Source organism: Neodothiora populina (genome assembly GCF_041146345.1).
Source record: "Neodothiora populina strain CPC 39397 chromosome Unknown canker_contig_8, whole genome shotgun sequence".
NCBI classification, from domain to species: domain Eukaryota; kingdom Fungi; phylum Ascomycota; class Dothideomycetes; order Dothideales; family Dothioraceae; genus Neodothiora; species Neodothiora populina.
In genome coordinates, this window is record NW_027191411.1 from 762,395 (window position 1) to 779,851 (window position 17,457).

At 51.4% G+C, this 17,457-nt stretch overlaps 2 protein-coding genes across 2 annotated transcripts; one reads left to right on the forward strand and one right to left on the reverse strand.

Annotated features, from left to right (window-relative positions):
* Positions 1–10,656: 10,656 nt before the first annotated feature.
* Positions 10,657–14,575, reverse strand: AAFC00_006733 (uncharacterized protein; the record flags this gene model as incomplete). The annotated part of the gene is made up of 3 exons (XM_069346729.1): positions 10,657–13,876; positions 13,928–14,076; positions 14,132–14,575. The coding sequence occupies 3 exons, from the start codon at positions 14,573–14,575 to the stop codon at positions 10,657–10,659; spliced, it is 3,813 nt and encodes a 1,270-aa protein (XP_069199608.1).
* Positions 14,576–15,254: 679 nt separating this feature from the next.
* AAFC00_006734 (uncharacterized protein) lies at positions 15,255–16,794 on the forward strand (the record flags this gene model as incomplete). The annotated part of the gene is made up of 4 exons (XM_069346730.1): positions 15,255–15,383; positions 15,437–15,531; positions 15,589–15,688; positions 15,742–16,794. The coding sequence occupies 4 exons, from the start codon at positions 15,255–15,257 to the stop codon at positions 16,792–16,794; spliced, it is 1,377 nt and encodes a 458-aa protein (XP_069199609.1).
* Positions 16,795–17,457: the final 663 nt, after the last annotated feature.

The following is a 17,457-nucleotide window of genomic DNA, read 5'->3' on the forward strand; positions in this document are numbered from 1 at the left end:
GACTCGGGCATCTTCTTTCCAGAGCGAACAAATTGATATCCGACTTGATGGCTTTGATCACTCAGAAGCTCGTCAAGGACCCAGAGAGTCTCGAAGACAGCACGAAGAAAGCCGAGATCAAGATGCTTACTTGGTTCGTCGAGGGAAAGAGGATAAACACGATGACCGCACGACTCTCAGAAGTTAAGCAATCACTACAAGCAGCTCTAAGCGCACTAACTGCGTAAGTGCACACAACTTCTTGCAGTCCGGCCTCATAATCTTACAACGTACAGGGTGGAATTGCCGCACATGCAAGTGGAGATACAAAGAATCAACGGCAAGATCGGCGACATGCATTCTTCTTTTCTGGACGTGCTTGAGAACAAACTCGCTGAATTAAGAATTGCCGGTGAAGTAGACATCCAGAACGACCATAATTTACCTCAAGGCAAGCAAAAGCAATTGCAGCTGTTCTCCACGTCATGGCAGAGCAATGCAGCCAGTGAGGTTCCAGGTGAAGATATGCTTCCAGCAAGTAATGGCGACAGAGTCATGGTTGAAAGTGTGATTGTTCAGAATCCCAGGCCAAACCTATGCAGGTGCGATTGCCACACCCCTTTAGCGATCAATACGCCGCAATGGCTTGATTCAGCAATCGGGACGTTGCTGATCAGATACATGAAAGATCCTCGGTCGTGTGCTTTGTGTTCGAGGAAGGGTTGCCGGAAGGGCACGGAAACGATCTTGAAGACCAGTTACTATTTCCCTCGGTGGCTATTGCGACACGCAATGTGTCTCCAGTTCAAGTACACCCCCTGGAGTGGACATACTGTCTCACTCAGGACGCCGCGGGTCATATCCGCGAATTCGCCAGTATTCTCGTTCGCCCAGCACAACAACATTGATGGTATGCGGCGTCTATTCCAAGATGGGCTGGCTTCGCCTTTTGACGTGAGCTATGAAGAAGGTAGATCTGCCTTACAGGTTAGCGATATCTATGGCCATTGCCTTTGCAGAAACCCTGACTTACGACCCACTTCAGTTCGCAGTAACAGCTGAGAAGCCAGAAATGGTGAGATTTCTACTTGGCCAACATGCAGATCCAGAAGCCGAGGACAACAACGGCCTGTTAGTAACTTGTTTCTGCTTGGCTTTGTATAGATCTAACACCGTACAGCACGGCGAACGATGTAGTCTGGAATTATTATCTGCAAAATCCGGAAAACGCCTTCTTCGAAGACTTCCTGTGCACGCTCGGTCTATCGAGATTCAACACAGACGTGCTTTACAAACGTAAATTCAGCATCACTCACCGGATCGTCTTAGGCTTGTCGAACCTCAGTCTAGATGACTACCTTCAGGCTGCAGATGGAGGCGAGATCGATTGCCCAGATCATATGGGTAAGTCTCCACTCTGCTGGGCAGCATCGCGCCCGAGTCCGTACTTTGTTGAGACTTTATTGAAGCATGGAGCTTCACTCAACAACGGTGATCGCAGGACCTCCATTGCATTATTGTGCAGGTAGCGGACATCCTTTGTCAATGGAAACTTTACTCGCAAGCGCAAAGGAGCGCACAAGTTCTCTGGCAGAGACCAGACGAGGCTCTGGCTTCATGCGCGGCTCTCCTGGACGTGCGATTGAAGATGACTTTTCCCTTATAGTGAATGCAAAGGATTCCAAGGGGCGCACACCCCTCAACTTCGCTACTCGCATGAATTTTCCTGTCCACGCTCACCTGCTCATATGCGCTGGCGCGGACATCGAGGCTCCAGACGAGCCCTTGAGACGGACGATTCTCTTGACAGCAATATATTGGAACAGCCATCAAGTACTGCCCATCTTGCTGCGCAATGGCGCTTGTACAGAGCAATGTGATGCACGAAACGCGACGATATTGCATTATGCGGCGAGATATGCAAGTGCCGATACATTGCATGTTCTCTTACGCCACGACTTGGGGAATGTCGACGTGGACGCCCTTGACGATGGAGGCTTGACAGCAATGGAAATGTTCGCGTCGATGTTGGATAGGGTTGAGTCCGAGAACGACTCAACTAAGCACGCCACCGCGGAGACCTTTGCGCTGCTAATCAAGCGACATCGCCGCCGTCATCCTGGTGGATAGTCGTTGCAATGGCTGAAGGTGACGGTGATGACAGCAAAAGTGATGACTATCATGACGCTGCATCTGAACCAAATGTCTCTCCCACGTCACCAACCAGTACTATTCCTTGACCAGATTGTACTAATTTGTTAGTTAGCGTACATGAGCAAGTATGTCTCCAACACATTAGCACATCTCGTCTCAATTACTAGAGATATGGTGGACATACGTCTGACTGATGAGGATCTGCAGGGATATTCACCTGCTGCTGTCAATGCGAACAATTCAATGGGGGCGACCCTGGCCGATTACAACCGACCAAGGACACGTCGTTGATCATATTTAGTCGCGCTCGCGAAGAATTACTACTGCTCGTGAATAATACTTTCGGACAATTCATTGCCCTCACGTAGAACCCATGCCCTCGCGTGGAGGACACAATTACCCTCCGCTGTGCATGTGGAACCAGAAAAGTCGCAATATGCGTGCCGGTCCAGGGTCAATCTTCCGGAAGGTGCTTGTTTCACCCTCTATCAAGGGGAAAAAGCCGTTTGAACTAGGTTCCCATGGCATGTTTCACGACACGAACGACATTCACATGCAAAGTCGTCGTGAAAAATATGAGGGATACCGACAAGGTCAGAGCAGTACCGCGCCGTAGTAACAATTGACTATTGCCTTGTCCGTAATTTTCACGACTGCCTGGTCTCTAATACGACATACGAGCAACACGGAGTGAATAGCGGATGTTAGCGGACTCTAGCGAGATCAGCAACAAGTAAGAAGACATGCTAGATCTGAAAATGCTTAAAGGACCAGCCATGAATGGTGGATATTGATGACGCTAATGCACAGCTAAAATGAAGGGTCTGCATTAGCCTTCCGCATGCGTTGTACCTTGCCTTAGCCCAGGTGCAGGCACATAGAAGGGGGCAAGATTGATGGTAATATCGGCTATGTCTGCGCCGGGACTTTGAGAATGGCGTTGCATTGCCTCAAACTGTTTAGACGAGTCAATCGTCGAAGATGAACGGTAACTTTGATTTCAGGCAGGGAGGAAGACAAGGTATCTTATCAAAAGGCAAAGCCTTTAGGTTCAAGTACGGCTCCGGCAGACGGGGCCTCCACACATGCACGTGGCAGGTGATTGCACGGCCCAGAGCGGATGATCATCATCTCCATATGATAATCATGTAATAGCCAGGATATCGAGTCGTCGGTGGAACACATCTGGACATTGGACAATGAGTTTCTCTGCATATCTCCTGGGCTGCGGCTTAAGGATAGGGAGTAAGTCAAATCTAAATTCTAGGATGCGACAGCAATGCAGTCAATGTCATGCGCAAGAAAGGGACCCGGCGGGTACCCACCTTACTAAGGTAGACTACCGTACTCTACAAGTACATCATAAGAATGGCTGCACGCGAGGGGGTACTGTAGAGTAAGGGTAAGGTGTTCCCCAAGCGTTGGGTGGAAGTTTGCTTTCTCTGTTTTCCCACAGGCTTTGCCGATAACCGATGGCTATCCACCACATCTCGCGTTACCACTTCGAGTACCGTACCTTACCCTACCTTACCTTACTCGCTTTCGCCCAGCGTGCCCCTGAAACTAAGTGCGCGCTTGCGAAAAAGCCAGTCGTTGTGTTTGTCCAATCCAAAAATGATGCACAGATGATAGATGAACAGTGAATCATGGTGCTGGTTGTGTATCCTGCGCAACAAGACTCCGCTCGAATTTGACTTCGCTGCGACCGAAGTTGGCCCCGCCCTTGCTTGTCCAGGTCCAGGTACAATCTGGACATGTAGGAAACAGCGAACGGCAGTCTTGAATTGCTCTCTTCGATTTCTGAGGCCAGCGGCAGAGACGTAGCGAGGGGAGCTCTGGCTACCCATCTCGTGGTTTCTTTTAGCTGCATATTGCCGTTCGCATCAGAGCAACTTAGGGTTAAGAGGCAGCTTAGCAGAGAGTACTCCGTAGGGCGCCTGCAGCTTCCTCTCCACTCACTTTGCATTGGTGGAGCCCACAAGTCTCGTTCTTTCTGAGATACCTTAGCCATCGAATTGTGGTTCGCCGGTGCTGCAACAGTCGTCAAGCGGCCGTTGGAATCCGCTGCACAGGCTGCTGCTTGCCATAACCATAATAGCGTGGTTGGCACAACCTTGTTGATCCCCAGGACTGTACAGTAGTACAGTACTGTATTGTACAGTGTACTGTACGACTGTCCGTACTGTACCTTGCAGGAGGAGAGGATCCAATCAAGCGCGTAGATCCACTTGAGCCAATCCCACTCGACCAGCGAGGCGAGTCAATCCACCATGATGGACCTGGGTTCTCCTCTGGGTTCTCCTTCTGCCAACACATCGTCACCTCCACCTCCACCACCGCCGTCACTCCTTCATTCGCCCTTCACCTTGTCGACCCCTCCTCGCGCCATTGCATCCCGCAGCAGCTCGCGAACAGCTTTACGCGGCTCACATTACAATACTCAGACTAAGCCTCCAGTCACCCCGCCGCCTCGATCTTCTCGCAACGCTTCCCGCAACGCGAGTAAACGCAATGGAAAGGAGGAATCTTCAGCATCCGACCTTATCTCTGCCTTGACGACCAACCCCAAGGTCACGCACAGAAGCACTCATAAGGGCAGCCACAAAGACTCTCACGACCATCACGACCATCACGACAGCCACGACGAGGACGAGGACGATTACGACAAGGAATTCGACAGTCAAGGCAACGCGCGCCCTCTGTCCTGGTCTAGCGTGACTAGAGACTCGGTCGTCGACAATCTTCTGTCCTCGTTCGACAGGATGGCTGCTTTCTCCAGCTTCGACGACCATTTCGATGTCGCTGCCTCCCCGCCGCGCATCAGCACACGCCTGTCCTCCCAGCGACCGCGCGGTCACACCTATTCCTCGTCACTGTCCACCGATGTCGCCAGCCCTGATGATGCCGTCACCTACTATTCGCGCTCGTCGCAAGGCAAGCGCAGCAACAGCGGATCGAGCTACGTGGGGAGTCCCCTCAGCATACTACCCATCAGGAACGCAAGGGATGCTAGAGATGGCAGGCCCATGGCTCTGGCAAGAAGCAGTTCCGAAACACAACGAACGGCGAGGAACCACAGCCGCACGCGGCCTTCAGCCAGGAAATCAAGCAAGAGCAGTATGAATTCGAGCTTTGACATATCGCATATTGGGGGCCTTCCGGGCATTGCTGATTCCAATATCGATATCATCGACCACGAACAGCATAATCGCAGTGCGCCTGAAGTTGTCACACTTTCCAGTTCGATTCTGGGCAGGGGCCGACCCGTCCCGTCACTCTACAGCGCCTATGAGCCGCCGCATGGTCAAGCAAAGGATTCGCGACCCACTCGCGGCCCATCGACTCACCTGCAGCCTTCGGCTTCCTCTTCGACCAAGCGGACAAGTTCTCACACCTCGAGTGTCCATGGCGCTGATGCAGACAGTGCGAAAGGCGACACCTCTAGGGCTCAAAGTACGACACAGGAGATACCCAAAGCCATTCGCGACCAAGCCAGTGATTTTGTCAAGGCAACGAACATGCGCTCTGCTTCCCCGGTGCCGGCTCAGTCTGCTCGTCCAACTTTTCCTAATGCTGCTTCTGAGCCCATTGCCCGCAGGCCGGGCTTCTTCAGACGTGTGTTCGGCTCATCTAATCGCTCCTCGACCAACGTCGACGTTGTGAAACAGCTGCAGCGCGACTTCTCTCTCAACACAGTGGCAGTCGAAACGCCGCAGCAAACACGAAATAAGTCTACACCTGCTCCGGAGTCTGCCACTCCCAATCCCCGGCCTGATGCGAAGACTGTCACCACACCCCCGAATGTAGTCAATAAGAAACCCTCTTTCTTCCGCAGACGGAAGATGTCCGTGGACGAGGAGAGCTTTCCCCCGAGCATTCCGCCGCAACTGATAAACCCCTCTCATCGTCATTTAGAGCAAGAGAACCCGTCGAGTCCGGGAGCTAGCAGCCTTAAGAAGGTTCTTGATCCTTATTTAGCAGAAATCGATGCGCCCACCCCGAGCGGCCAGATCCCGCTCTCTCGGTTCGCAGTGGAAAAAAGTGAAGGAGACACTGACAGTCTTGACATGTTCCATTCCGGCTACACTCCTCCTCCGGACGCCAGTTTGAGGCGGAGCGCGCCCCTTGAGCACCGTTCATCGATCAATCCCAAGCCGCTTGAGAAGCCTGATCCGATGCTCGCGCCGAAACCACGTACTCCACCTGACCCGGAGAAATTGCAGGTGCAAGCTGCAAATCGCGACCCGCAGCGCCCACAAATGCAGCATAGCAGTTCCTTCCTCAGCGACGCAAGTGACATCAGTGAAAGAAGCAAGGCTTCCTCCGGGATCTCAGCAGTTAGCGAAAGTTATATTGGGCAATCCAATGGCGCTTTGGGTCCTGTCTCACCGATCGCGTCGCCCATTATTGAGTACTCTGGTAGCACATCATTTTTCCTGAGCCCATCGACGACTAATTCCGAGTGGGGGCCTATCAGTCCAGGAGCCACCATCAGAGCCGTGACTTCGGACTCTGGTGGCGCCCACTCCGATGGGCAAGAATACGGCGTGAAGGAGTCAAAGGGCCTGGCTATAAGGATCTCGCCTGCTGCGAAACATGATCGCCTGTGGATTGACCCCGCGCATTCCGAAGACGATACGGTATCGAGCGAGCTCTCCTTGCCTCGCGAAGGACTCATGCGCCCTCAGGAACCAACGCCAAACCAGCATGACGAAGGATCTGGCCAGCGAAAGGACAGCGTACCGGTGGTTGAAGTCAACGGCAACGAAGTCCGCCCGTCTGTTGACATCGCGCGTCGTCTGGACGAGCTCACTAGTCCTGAGCCCTCGGCAGAGGACATGGATCGCGCGCGAAAGATCTATGCAGGAGAAGAAGACTTTGTGACCATGGGTAACGCAGCGGCCTGGCTAGGCGAAAAGACCCAGATCAGCGCCCGCACACTCATCGCATACATGTCTTTCTTCGATTGGGCTGGTCACAACATCTTGAGCTCGATGCGAAAACTCTGCGAGAAGCTGGTGCTCAAAGGAGAATCACAGCAGGTGGACAGGATTTTGGAAGCTTTCGCAGCCAGATGGGACGAATGCAACCCCAACAATGGCTTCAAGGGGACCGGCGTCATTCACAACATCTGCTATGCATTGCTGCTACTCAACACGGATCAGCACATTGCTAACATTCAACACAAAATGACCCGCTCCGAGTTCATCAAGAACACCATGCCGGCCATCAAAGATGCCGCCGAGAAGACAGCGAGGCCGACGAGGGAGAACTCTCGATCAACGTTGCCGTCACATGACCACCACAACTCTTCTGTACCAAGCTCTCCTACCATGCCTCACCATCCGCAGGATGAGGCGGAGGAGAGGTCGTCAATTGACTTCAAACAGAAGTCCAGGAAGCGTGTCTCCTTGCGACCGATGATGAACCGAAACGAGACCGACCCTGGTCCCGGTGCTGACATCAACAACTATGCTTCGAATGTTCTCATCAACTTTACTTATGAAGGCACTGAGAGAGGCTGGCTTCTGGAAATCGAGACTGTGCTCAAGTCGTTCTATACTTCAATATGCGCCGATGCCTTGCCGTTGCATGGCGTCACGGATCGTGAAGGAGGCCTGGGTCCGCTGACCAACAATCTATCGGTTCAGCCCGGTGGACTCAGACGCACGGGATCTGTCATCTCCAAGGCTCCCTCCGAAGGCTTCGTTTATCGTGGTCGCAAGACGTCAGAGACTCAGTCTTTGGCGCAGAGAATGCACTCAAAAAATCGCATGAGGCAAAAGGTTTATCCTGCTTCGACAGTCGGATCGTCTCGAACTTCATTCGACGACAACTCGATGCTCAGTCCGGCTGGTAGCAGCATGTGGAGTAAAATATCTACCGGCAGAACGGGCCCTACCATGAGCGTGGAAAGCTTTGCTCTAACGCAAGACTTCAAGCAAAGCCTTGGCTTTACCAACGCCTTGTCGCAAGCAATAATCCGCGAAGAGTACGAGGCCACGTCTGACTCTGACTCGTTCCATCGCGTGGGATCTCTGCTCGAAGACGAGAGTCTGGAGCTCGCGGGCGCGCCCTGGGCCAAAGAGGGTATGGTCAAGCACAAGCATCATCTCGAGGGCCCCGAGAAGAAGGCTAAGGAACGCAGTTGGAACGAGTGTTTCGCTGTCGTCGAGAAAGGATACTTGCATCTGTTCTCTTTCAAGCAGACAACAACCAAGATCGGCGCCGGTACTGCACGCGCACGTAGACACACAACTTCTTCGAAGACCCCTGGCAAAGCCCCAAGTATCGCACCCTCGGTGGTCGGTGGAGGCAATTGGACAGACAATGCCGAAGAGCTCGGTCAGTTCCTGCTTCGTCAGACCATCGCTACGAGCCTGCCGGCGCCTGGCTATAGCAAGTCTCGCCCTCACGTTTGGGCATTAAGTCTGCCGACCGGAGCTGTCCACTTGTTCCAAGTTGGCACTGCTGAGATCGCAGAAGAATTTGCCAGCACTGCGAACTACTGGTCTGCACGTCTCTCTAAGGAGCCGCTCGTGGGTGGAGTCGACAACATAGAGTATGGATGGAGTGACAACATAATCAATCCTGCGTTAGTCGCCAGTCAGCAACAAAGTCCACCACCATCACGAAGTGGTGGTTACCCACCACCAGCGATGTCAGGTCACGCCGCTAAGGATTCGATGGGTACCATCTCCAATGTTCCCAGACCCAGCACACAGTCTTCTCTACGCACATCTTTTGACCAAAACTTTGGCAACAAGGCTCGACTGCCGGGCGACAGAGCCGTGATCAGTGATTGGCGGCCGCCGGCGTCTTCCATGCTCCCATCACAGCTTCTCGAGATCGACCAGCTACGGAGCTTGAAGGCTTACATCACCTCGGTCGAGGCAGAGCTACAGCGTCACAATGAGCTACGCGGGGCCATTCCCCTAGCCTACACGAATCCCAATGGCGCTCGTCTCGCCAAGGTCATGACGAATTGGGAGAGGAAGAGCAGCTACTTGCTGAAAGAAGTCGTCAAGTTCAGGACCTACATCGAGGCCCTCGAACGTGCAGGTTCTCGCAGAGAAGAAGTGTACGAAGAACGCAGAATCAGAGAAGAAGAGAACGCGGCTGCCAGGGCCGCACCGAGTGTTGCTTTCTCAGCTTAGAAAGCTCGTAGGAAACGCACAGCAATTGCTACCTATGAGTGGGCCACCCCTTGTCTTGAATACGATGAAGATGAGGCGGAATGAGAGAAAGCAGAGAAGATTACGAAACCGCGGTTTTGTTATGATTGAGTTGATTTCTATTCTCTAAGCAGCGTGGCGCGAGTACATCTCCCACTGCGATTGTCTGTGCCCAACACATTTCAGATATTGGTGTTTTGGAGCAAGAACTTATTTGTTATGAACCCTTTTGTTTCGTGGTTTTATTTTTTCAGTTCCATGTCAATTCTTCGAGAAGGCACTTTTGCGAAGCATCTTCAATTCTTACCTGCCCTTATTTTAGCATTCGCAAGATCAACCGGCACTTTCCCCCATTTTCATCAGCCCCCATTTACCGGGCTGATGCTTTTTTGTTCATCCTTTTTTTCGGACTGGCAAGCGGCATTTTGAGCAGAGCATATGATTGCATCCGCCGCGCAACCGCCCTATAGTTTTCTTTTTTCTTGTTACCTTTTTCTTTTTTTCCTTTGTTAATGTCAGATTTTTGTTCTCATTGCTTGTTATTAGGATACCCTCTTCCCCTCCATCTTAAATCTATATATTTTTTTCTCTCCAATCGTCACTGTCACTGTTGCCTTATGTTGAGCGTGCGCGGCGCCCGGGAGGCTCGGGCATGCTTCCTTCTGGTCGTCGCCGTTTTGTGATACTTTCCCCCGGAACGTTGAGGATGAATTTCGGCCTTCTGATATGGGCAGGGTCTTTGATGGAAGGAAAGAGGTTGGTCAGAGGGCTAGAATAGAATAGACTAGAATAGAATAGATGTGCAGCTGGGGTCGGTAGATGGCTAGATAGATCGTCTAGCTGTACATTGAACAAGATCGATCAATTGCTGTCGTTGCTATCGCAGGTGTCTTCTCCCGAGGTTGTCTTCCTTTCGATGTGTGTATTCGATACTGCATCTGTGGGTGGTTTCTCACGCGGACGTTGTCAATGTATACGAGCCACTAGATTGCCCACTATTACTTGCTAGGGAGACTGTATTGACTTCGGTTATAGTCACGAGAGCAAAGTAACACATAGGACTAACAAGGAGAGGAGGAGCGAATGAGAGGAATATATATTCTCAAGATAAGAAAAAAGACAAACGCTGAAATTGCTATACACGTACGACCACTGCTATCTGATATAATTATTTTCTGTCCCAAAAGAAAAGGACACCGATCAACCGTTCCTTCTTGATCCGCTCTTTCTTCATATCTTTACAATCATCAATCAATTGATCACATTGTCCAAGTAGAGAAGGGAAAAAGATTTTGAATTCATATCTTTCCCCTCCCCAACCCCACGAAACGGGGGAGATAAAAAATACCTAATAAGTCAGAAGCTTGCCGCCCTTCTTCCCCCCACCAGACGACAAATCAATGCCCTCCTTGGCGTACGCGCAGTACCTGTCCTTGATACTGACGACCTCATACGTGCCCTCCTCCGACGCCCTGATGCTCAGACTATAATCATCCGAGACCTCGTTTTTCATCTCGAGCACTTCGGACTTGTGGCCCTTGCGCGCGTTCGTGCTGCGCGTCCAGGTGAATTCGAAGGGCGGGGTGCCGCCGAAGTCAAAGGTGATTTCGGCCTCACTGCCCTCGTGGATGTCGACGATGGACTCGCGGCCCTTGGACACGGCAACGGATGGCATGCCGTGGATTTGCTTCGTGATGTGGAACTGGGAGCTGCAGGATGAGGCCGCGTCGGATACGCCGGTGATGGTGAATGTGCCAGGTTTTTCGGCGAGGCGGCGGAACATGGTCGATTTGACGGTTGCTTTGCGCGATACGCCGTTGAAGGTGTAATGTACTGTGAAGGGGGCTTGGCCTGACAGGGCGAAGTTGAGGCGGTCGCCTACGCAGAAGTCGTCGTGGGATTCGATGGCGCGGATTTGCGGCGAGTCGTGCACGGCGATGTGGACGCGCGGGGTGGTCGTCACGTCTAGGTGTCTGCTGCAGCCTCGGGCATCTGTTACTTTGCGGATCGAGACTGCGGAGTTGCCTAGTTGGAGAGTCTTGTGGGGTACACGGAGATTGAAGGTGGATCCTTCGATGTCGTCGAAGTTGTAGTGTTCTGCCTTTGCTGAGCCGTGGTGTTTGAGCTCTACCTCGATAGTGAAGGGTGGAACACCGATGAGAGTCAGTGGGATCACTTCTTCACCCACCGACTCGACCGTACAATAGCTGTAGGTCTTGCCTGGGTTGGTGAAACGTGCCATAGGCCGAGGGTTGACGCGTTGTTGGACCGTGACGGGAGTGAAGTGTTTGCTTGAGTGGTCATAATTGTAGTCGGCGAGTTCTGCGAACCTGTACTCGACGAGTCCGGGTTGCAAAGTGTCGAGCTGGACAGAAGCGGAGCCCGCAGGTCTCAGTGCCTTGCTGCGAAGAGCCTTGGATCCCTTGTCAGGTCTGATGTGCTCCTCATATTTGACCTCGAATGGAGGCGCGCCCTGGAATTGTACGTCTATAGCGTCCTCATCACCTTCGCACACGTCGTGCTTGATGTATGTGCTTCCTTCCTTACGTAAGAACGAAGATTCTGTAAGGGCAAGTCGAGGACGAGGAATCCAGGACACATCGAACTTGTTCGCTTGAGCATCAACAGCGCCGGGACAGATGCGGTCGTGAACCTGCGTGAGTTCATAGGTGCCTTCGTCTTGGATGCCGAACTCGGCATTGGCGTCGTTAACGCTGACCTGGTGCTCACTACCGTCCCTCAGATTACGATACGCAACAGTCCATGGCCTATCTCCAGTGAGTCGCAATGGCAGTGCAATCTTCTTGCCCTGCAATGTCTTGACAGATCGCCCACCTTCGATCTGACCAAAGCCTGCCTTGGGCTTTTGATGTCTAACGGTAATCTTTGCCTCCTGCTTGAGGAACTCCTTGCATCCCATCCTGTCGGTGACACTGGCCAAAGCAAGTGTGTACTCGCCACCCTTTGCGAACACGGCCGTCTCGATGGTGTAGTGTCGTCCCGTGATGTCACGTACAGTGAAAGGCTTTCTGGAGTTACCTCGAATGAGTTCATAATCAAGCGTGAAGGGGCCCTCGCCGCGGAGGTTGACATCGAACGACACAGGTTGGTCGATGCAGACCATCCTTTCGGGACGTTGCTCAGCAAAATTGGCAGACGCGGAAGGCTTGACATCTTGTTCAATGTTAAGGTCCTCGCCGTCGACCTGGAAGTTTTTGTAAATGGAATCGCTGACTTCCACAAATTCATAGGTGTAGTGGCCAGCTTCGTGAGGGAGCAATTCAATTTGTCCTCGGAGTCCATCAATTCGTTTAACCTCTCCCCGGTGGTGTGAATCGCCTTTGTGCATGATTCGATACTTGATTTCGAAAGGCGGTGTACCCGTAAGATGAAGGTCAAGTCTGAGGCCCACAGCTTTGTTGGCGCACTTGTCGAAGATCTCCTCTTTGTTAATCTTGAGACTCGGTTCAGGCGGGTTCTGCAGGAGGCAAGATGCAGGCTCGAGAACGTCTCCAGCACAGAACTGGGTCGACACACCGTTCAAGCTATAAAGACCAGGAAGGTGAACATTGGGCTTTTGACCCTTGTTCTTGATGGTGATCTGCTTCTGCTGCGCAGCATCACTGTGATCACCGTTGGGCAAAAGCTCGTTCTCCGGAGTGAAAAGATAGTCGACTTCGTAAGGCGAGTCCAAGAAGCCTCCCTTGCCGGTAGAGCTGTAAGCAACGGGCAGACTTCTAGACAGACCCTTAGCTACCTGAAGAGGATGTTGGGAGTCGCAACCGTCCATGCGGATGGTGGGTCGTTCATGAACAGTGATGACTTGGTGGAGATGGGGAGCCTGTTGGAGGCGAGGCTTCTCTTGATCCTCGTGGTCACGTTGGGTGTAGGAAACAGCGTTTCCAAAGGCATCTTGTACCTCCTCCAAAGAATACACCCACTTGCCACTGATGCCAAATTGCTCGGTCAGAGGCACTGTCACAGCCTGTGGGCGAGCCCAGGATATATCTTTGTTGTTGCGCAGGGTCAAGGCTTCCGATGTGCCAGAAAGAGGGGATACGAAATCCTCTGGTTGGATGCTCTGAAAATGAGCTTCTTGCTCGACCTGGTTGATCATCTTGCGATACTTGATGCGTAGTGGTGGAGTTCCGGTGACCTCTAGCTCAACGTCGGATAAATCACCTTTGCATCTGTTCGGATTGGATGGCTTGAGAATGGCCTTCGGACAGGTCACAACCATGGTATCTCCAGCGCGTCGTCTCTGAACTTCAAGCTTCGATTCATCGATGACTTTCTGCAGAACATACATGCCCGTCTTCTTGGTCGGGTAGCGCAATAGCAGAGGTTCGTTTTCAGCATGTTGCGACTTGCTCTTAGTGGCCTCTTTGCTCATTTTTTTGATTTGAGAAGCTGTGATGTGGATCGTCTCGTTCGAGACACCATCAAAGTCAAGACGAAGCAGGTCAATCCCAATAGGAGTAGTCTGATTTATCTGGATAGGTAAGTAGACTTGAGGGTTTGAGGGGTCCAGACAGAATGAGGCTTTGCCTGGGTTCAGAATGGAGGAGCTGGTTTCGTGTCAGCGCATATTGATCGGATGAATGCAACGAGATACGTACCCCTCCGGTAAGATGTGAATGATTTGCTTTCCCAAGATGAGGGAAGAGTTGTGCATGATTTGTGAATGCTTGACATGGCGCTCGTTGATTGCTAATTCGCGATCATAAAATAGTTTGGCGATTGCAGCGAAAACGCCTCCGATAGGTATCTGATTTTTTGGTCAGTCAGTTGAATCACGAACATGGAGATAAGACGTTGATTACCGGTATTCTGAACATCAACACGCCGTTCAAGACGACATGTGCGAGATACAGCACGACGGTCGTGAAGGTGGAAAACTCGAGCCAGGGTATCCTCAGCTCAGGCAATCCAAACAGGAAGATACCATCGAACATGATCCATTTCATGAACAGCCATAATGACTCGGTGTCCTCCTCCTGTAGGTAGCTATAGTCCCACAGACGCCATGCCAGCAGAGCAGCATAGAATGCGACAACATAGAGGCGCTGTTGTGGCGCATCCAGCGTGTCAAAGGGTATCAGAGGCCCGCCTTCTGCATCCTCCCGTCCTATTGATATTGCGCTTATGTCTGGCAGAGGCGAAGTCAATTTCGAAGCACTTGTCGGACTTCCATTCTGTTGTCTGCGTCCCTGTGGTGTGGCGGGGAATGCTGAGCGCAATCGGGGAGTGTTTGGTGGAAGGTTCATTGCATGCTGTGGTGCACTTTTTCCGCCAGAGCTTCTTGTTTGGAGCGTCAGAAACGAGCGCCCATGCGAGAGGGGGTTCCTTTCTCAGTTCTTCTGTATTGATTCTGAAGGCCACGAGAAAGTTTGAAAGAACCCAGTAGTCGAAGGCCGGGTATTGGTGTGTGACGTGATTTTTTGTTTATTGCACGCGTAGAATGGAAGTGAAGCTCTCTGTTATATACAGCAGAGTCATGTAAACATCATACACCGTCAGTGGTTGAGTCAAGACACGACACCCTCGGACATTCACTTTCTAAACTCCGTACCACTACACTCAGGGCATGTAAGGTAGAGAGATAGGAACCTAATTACGCATGACCGCAGGTGTCTGTCTTAGTCTCACTGATCGACGAAGAATGTGTATGCGTCGTGCCGAGCGCCATCCCATGTTGTATGTATCCAACCAATGATCTATCAAAGTCGTCGTGATGCCGCCACACTCTTCGCGCACAGCTGTGTATAAGTACATGTCCAGGTACTATCGTTCGCTTAATTTACTCTCATCGTCGAGCTCGTCCATTCAATCGACTTCAGTCCACGACTCACACTGTCCCCTTCACTACTCCTATCTGAATCTAGTCCGTATCTGGTTGTGGAAGGTACGCGCCGATTTATGATTCCTGTCTTTCCGGTCTCTGGAATGCCTCCGAAGGCCAGCAAGAGACGCGTGAACGGCCTTCAGAGAGATTCCTCAGATGGTACCTCTCCAGCACCAATTACACCAGACCGTGCTACCTGGCCAGCATGGTGTGAGGTAGAATCTGAACCGGTGAGATCGCTGCGAGTCATGACTTGGTCCCGTCACTCATCATCAAGAAATAGGCATTTTTCAACACCATCTTACATGAAATCAACGTTGATGGAGTCAAAGTTCAAGAAGTGCTGGGCCTCGATGATGAGTGTCTCGCAATTCTGCCGTGCGTGGCTGTCACTTTGCTCTTGCATACTCTCGCATGACTAACAAATGCACGAAGAAAGCCTGTCTATGCCATGATATTCCTCTTCAAGTACACCAAAGCCGAAGAAGAGGGCCAAACAACCAGCTGTCCACCCAACGTCTGGTTCGCGAATCAAGTAGGTCTCCTTGTTTCTTTACCATGTCCGTTCACTTACGACTTGTTGTATAGGTACCCGAGTTCGCCTGCGCTAGCGTGGCCTTGCTGAATATCGTGATGAATTTACCTGATGTCAGACTTGGCCATGAACTACAAAACTTCAAGGACTCTACTCGTTCACTTGACCCTGTCAGTAAAGGCGATGCGATCGCCTCCTTTGATTTCGTCAGAAACATTCATAATTCATTTGCTCGAGACATGGACATGTTGAATATCGACTACCTTCTCAAGGACAAGCATGCGTCTTCCCTCAAGAAGAGGAAGCTCGAAGCTGCCAATGCTGCCAAAGCCGAAAAGGCAGCAGCCAGAGCCGAGGAGAAAGCGCTCAGAGATGCCGCCAACATAGCAAACGGTGCAAGTACACCATCAAGGTCAAATCCACTATGCAAGGCACGAGCTACCGATCTTTCAGAAGATGCCGACTGGACGGCTTCAGAAGCATTCCACTTCATCGCGTATATGCCGATTGGCGACGAGGTATGGAAACTCGACGGTATGGAGGGTTTCCCACAATCGCTCGGAACGCTACATGAGAGTCAGGACTGGCTCCAAATCATCCAAACCGAGCTCACGGCACGCATGCTACAGTATCAAGAAGGGCAGATCGAGTTCAGTCTTATGGCAGTGATCAAAGACCCCGCCATAGACGACAGAACAAGTCTAGCGGAAAACATCAAGGCTCTGCACGAAATCACTCGACGATTGGACGAAGTCATACCCGACTGGAGGGCGTTCACCGTAGCTTCCGCCGACGAGTCAACGATCTTGAACGCCAACTCCAAGTACGGCATCACAGACGCAGACATCCAAGCGGCTATCATCCCGGGAAGCGTATCAGACAAATTGAAATCTGATAGATCTGAAATCCTACTACACCTCCGCCAAGACATGATAACAGCACAAGCAGCCTGCCGCGACACATTAAGAGACCACAGCTTGTCGAACCAAAGCGATGCGATCAAGGCCATGCATCGCAGGTTCGACTATTCGTCTTTCGTCAACGGCTGGCTAGATAGTCTAGCGGAGGAGGATGTGTTGCTTTCCCTGCTGGAGAAAGCGCAATGAAACATCGAGCCTCTTTCTTTTTCCTGCTTGTGTATCTGCTTCTTTCTTCGATACCCTCGATCTTCGCGGAATACCCCCAATTTTCTATAGCAATTCTTCGAGCAAGTTCTGTGTTCTCGATCAACATCGTAAACTGCGGTCTTTGAATTAAAACATGGAAAGAGGGCGCCATTCAATGAATGCATATTGATGGACACCAACAGTAATCACGACCGATGAGATGTTCTCTGAAGCAAAGATGGATATATCGAACAATCTAGCTTTCGCATGCCAATGACACACATCTGGTCAAGAATTGAAGAAGAAAAACAACTGACGAGCAAGTAAAGGGAAGACTACTCTCTATTGCTCCGATGTCTGAGCGCAGACTCGATGACAAGTTGAAACAGCGCCCTTGGTATAGGAAATCTGTTCTATGATGGTAGCTCGTCCTGTATTTGTGCATCTCGGAAGAATCATCGCACAATCACAACTCGTGTACGATCGACGGCTCGTGTTTCCTACGAAAATCCCATTTCTGATAACAACTCTTTACAATTGACAGCTCGTCCTTGTCACGGAAATTCCATTTTGTGATGACAGCTCGTCCTGTATCTCTTCTGTCACGGGAAATCCATCACAGTGACAGTTCTTCACAATCATCAGCTCATTCCTTGTCACGGA